Genomic DNA, 4,409 nt, shown 5'->3' with positions numbered 1-4,409 from the left:
AAGTACGTCTTGTCATTTCCAACAATTATCCCCTTTGCGGTCCCTAGTCTCACAGCAAACTCCGAAGTCCAAACTAATCTGCACTAATGGTATCAAACAAAATTGGGAGCATTCATGGAAACCCAACAAAATAAAAAGATGCTAAGCTAGTATTTGTCTCTAGTGCATAGCAGTTAATTAGCCAAAAACTCACTAAAAAAAAGAAGAGGTCAAAATAAGCATTTGTCAATGACTTTAATGATCCATTTAATCATTGTTCCATTCTTAATTTTCATGCTTGAAATATCTGACTGGAAACTTTTAATAATAAAATGAGATGAGGATGATAAAGAAAAAGAAAAAGTTAAAGTAACACTGTCAATGTTTTTTTTTTTTTTTTTTTTTCCTTGAAATATAAAACACTGTCAATGTCAAAATGCATGGACCCCACCTCTTTAGACTTACCCATACCCAAGAAAGAGAAATTCCCACTACAAAGTTGCACGCGTTTGCATGTAAAAACCAATAAAATATTCTCACACACACATTCGCATTTCAAAAAAAATATTCAAAAACTTTGATTGATTTCACATTTCTCTAATCTCTGTCATAGCTGTAAAAATCACATAGATAAGACTTTAGTTATAGACACCGTAACCCCCCACTCCTACCTTTGAAAGTAATGGCTTTTGCCTCTCAAACCCTTTTGATTTTCCACCACCTTCTCTTTATTCTCTCATCAAATCTCATTTCAATTTCAAAGCCTCACTCTTTATCTCTCACAGAACCCACCTGAGAAAAAAAAAAAAAAAAAATCAAACCCCAAAGCTCTTTCAATTATGGGATATTTCTCATGCAATGCAGAGTCAGCAATAGCCACATGCGATCCCCACAATTGGGATCTCAGCAAAAACAGAAGAAAACCAAAAACCCAGAAGTACAAAACCAATAATAACAACAACAGCAACAACAGAAAAATCAGAGAGTTTTATTACAACGAACTTGTCGCCGCAACAAACGGTTTCTCCGCCGAGTTTTTCTTAGGCAAAGGCAGTCACGGCAGTGTCTACAAGGCCGTACTCGACGATGGGAAACTCATCGCCGCCGTTAAAAAAACAAAGCTACATAACTCATCAACGACAACGAATAGAAGATTGCAAAACCAACAGAGTAGTAACTGTACCAACTGTAATAACTGTACAAGCCCAGCAGAGAACGAGATTGAGATTCTATCCAGAGTGCAACACCCTCGGCTTGTGAATCTATTGGGCTTTTCTTCTGACTCGCTAAACGACAACAGACTCATTGTCGTTGAGTACATGCCTAACGGTTCGTTATATGAGATATTGCATTCAAGTTCTACTTCGAGGCCACCCGGGTGGACCCGTCGAGTCAGGTTCGCGGTTCAAATAGCGAAAGCGGTTCAAGTACTTCACTCGGCGAATCCGCCGGTTATTCACCGAGATATCAAGTCGTCGAACGTGTTGATCGACGAGAAAGGGAACGCGAGGCTCGGGGATTTCGGTTTGGCCTTGAGGGGACACGTGGAGGACGTGCGGGTGAAGTGTACGCCTCCGGCGGGTACGTTAGGGTATTTGGATCCGAATTATCTCGCTCCGTCGGATCTGAGTTCGAAGAGCGATGTTTTCAGCTTCGGGATCTTGCTCTTGGAGATCATCAGCGGGAGGCACGCGATTGATGTGAATTACAGCCCGCCGTCGGTGGTGGATTGGGCGGTTCCGTTGATTAAGCGAGGAGATTTCGCCGGAATTTGTGACGTTCGGGTCGGATCTCCGCCAAATCCGGTGGTGATTAAAAACATGGCGGTTCTGGCCGCGCGATGCGTTAGATCGACGGCGGAGAAGCGTCCGGCGATGAGTGAAGTGGTGGAGTGTTTGAAACTCGTCGCCAAAAAAGCTCACGCGCCGCCGATTTGGAATAACCTGAAACGGCGGGTGGGGCGCGTGGAGGAATCTCAGCCGTTGATGAGGTGGGAAGCATATGATCGTAGTGAAGAGGTTGATAATGTTAATGTTAATGCGAATACGAAACTTGGAAGTAGGAGGAATAGGAAAGTATCCAGTGTTCCGAGTGCAGAGTATGGAAATGAAGGGATCTACGAAGGGATTTTGTTGCGACGGAGACACGTGGCTCAAAATAGACACATGTTGTCATTGCAACGAGCACAATATGCTGAAGTACTAGATCCAATCTTTACCATGAATGAAACCATCGGTGATCGAATGGTTAGATCGAGATCTGTCGGTCATTTTAGCGAAATAAAAGTGGGGTCGGATTCGAATGTGGGACCCACTCGATCTTTGTTAGCTAGGAGGAAGCCTGGGGTGGCAGTGAAAATGCCAACGGTGAGGTTAAGCAAGTCGAGGTCTATGGGAGTGTTACATAGTCCACGTTTGGTACACTACCATAATAAAGGGTATGTGGTTGAATTTGAAGGGAAATCGAATTCAACAACAGGATTTGATATGTCCAAGATGGTGATTAGCTTGGACGAGAAGTCTGAAAAGGAAATGTTTGAAAAACCGTTGGTTTCAATTTAATGCATTTGGATTTCTGAATTAGCAAGTTCAAACTTTGGTAATTTCATTTCATTTCAAACTTTGGTAATTTAAGGGTCAAATCAATACAAAGTGTGTCAATTGTTTTAAACACTGAGTAAGGTTGTCTCAATGTCGCTGTCCTACAATTTCTTCATGTCTTATAGGCGAGGTTGATCCAACCTTTCTTTTCATAAATTTTATTTTGAGTTACTTTTTGTTGTTGTTGTTCATAATTGTTGCACCAATTTAAGTGTAGTTTACATGGATTTTTGTAAGTTCTTAACGTTTGTCTTAATTTTTTACCAGGTGATATGAAATTGAAAGGGGTTCAAGTATATTCGGCTCTAAGATCATTCTCATCAAAGATCTCAAAAAATTTAGCATTTGACATCACAAAAACTTACTTTATTTGTTTTAACAACAATGTTACAATACATCTAACATCAAAGGTTTTATTATATTTTTTACCACTTCATTAAATTATTATTTTTTTCATTTTTTATTCTCAATCTTATCTCTTCCACTACCCACAAACCCACGGCCACAGCCATAGCCACCACCACCCACAGCCATAGCCGCTGCCACCACCACCCAACTCCCAACCACCAAAATTACAAACAAAAACAAACCACTGTAAACCCATAGTCACCACCAGCCAACCCAACACACAACAAACCCAATCCAGCAAACCCACAGTCACTTCCAACCACCGTCACCCACCCACCTACCACCATCATAAACCCCAACCCAAAATCAACCCACCACTAGCTACCACCACTACCAAACAACCACCAAATTACAAAACCCAGTCATAATAAATCACCAATTACAAAACAACCACCAAAACCCATCCATTACAAATCACCAATCACAAAACAAAAACCCAGCCACCAAATCACAAAACAGCCACCATCACAAACACAAAATTCAGCCATCACAAAGTTTCACCCACCACCAAATCCGATCCACAACCAAATTGTGACCCACGACCCAGATCCATCATGACCAAGTGACTCATAGTGACCGTCGAAGCACTGTGACTCGCACCCATGGGAAATTGATGAGAGAGAGAGGGACAAGCAAGAGAGGGCAAGGGCGAGAGGGTTGGAGAGAGGAAGAAATAGAGAGAACTAGTGAGAGAGAAAGAAAAAAAGATAGAGGAGAGAGAAACTGGTGAAAGAGAGAAGAAGATGAGAGAGAGAGAGAGAGAGAGAGAGAGAGAGAGAGAGAGAGAAGAAATATTTTAATTGAAAATGTATTAAAAAATTATTATTTTTATAAGATTTGAGCTACAATGGACTATCATAGATGGCAGTCCATTGTAGCTCAGCTTCTAATTTAACAATAATACCTTTGTTGTAATGTGTTTTTTTGGAATGAGATACTAAAAGATAGCATTTTTAGCTTTTGAGATGTTTGATAGGAATGCTCTAATAAGGAGAAATCTAAAAATAATTGTGTTAATAATTTCATGGCTTCGTCTCTTCTGAAATGCAATTTAGCCATACGCCTATGTACATTTCACAAGATTTCGTGCCTAGTTACAGGCATACAGCTATTGTTCACAACAATAGTATTGTAAGGTTTGTGACTATTGTCATTGTTCAGTTTTATCCTTATAGGCAACATGGGAAGTAGAAGCTCCCAAATGTGATAGATATGTTATTTGTACTTCGTTTTGATAAGAAACAATCTTTGGTTACGAATGTTGGCTTTGATAAGTGATCGCTCAACATTTATGGTAGCTGGCTACCATGGTAGGACATGCACTGAAGTGCAGAGTGCAGTGCTTCACCCGTGAGTTTAAGAGGCAACATAACCACCATACAAGTGACCAACCCAGCATTTCTGTGTTTGAGTTCGTTATCT

General features: G+C 40.6%; 1 protein-coding gene across 1 annotated transcript; it reads left to right on the top strand.

Moving 5' to 3' along the window:
• The first annotated feature begins 540 nt into the window (after window positions 1–540).
• LOC112012757 (serine/threonine-protein kinase-like protein At1g28390) lies at window positions 541–2,755 on the top strand. Its single transcript, XM_024045143.2, has one exon. It carries the CDS (start codon window positions 819–821, stop codon window positions 2,538–2,540), a length of 1,722 nt encoding a protein of 573 aa, XP_023900911.1. The 5' UTR covers window positions 541–818; the 3' UTR covers window positions 2,541–2,755.
• The last annotated feature ends 1,654 nt before the right edge of the window (window positions 2,756–4,409 follow it).

This window comes from Quercus suber, unplaced genomic scaffold (genome assembly GCF_002906115.3).
Source record: "Quercus suber isolate HL8 unplaced genomic scaffold, Cork oak 2.0 scaffold_202, whole genome shotgun sequence".
NCBI lineage: Eukaryota > Viridiplantae > Streptophyta > Magnoliopsida > Fagales > Fagaceae > Quercus > Quercus suber.
This window is presented reverse-complemented; position numbering and strand designations above follow the sequence as displayed.

Excerpts from the sequence above, each read along its gene's own strand:
- LOC112012757 (XM_024045143.2), top strand. The coding sequence starts at position 819 with ATGGGATATTTCTCATGCAATGCAGAGTCAGCAATAGCCACATGCGAT.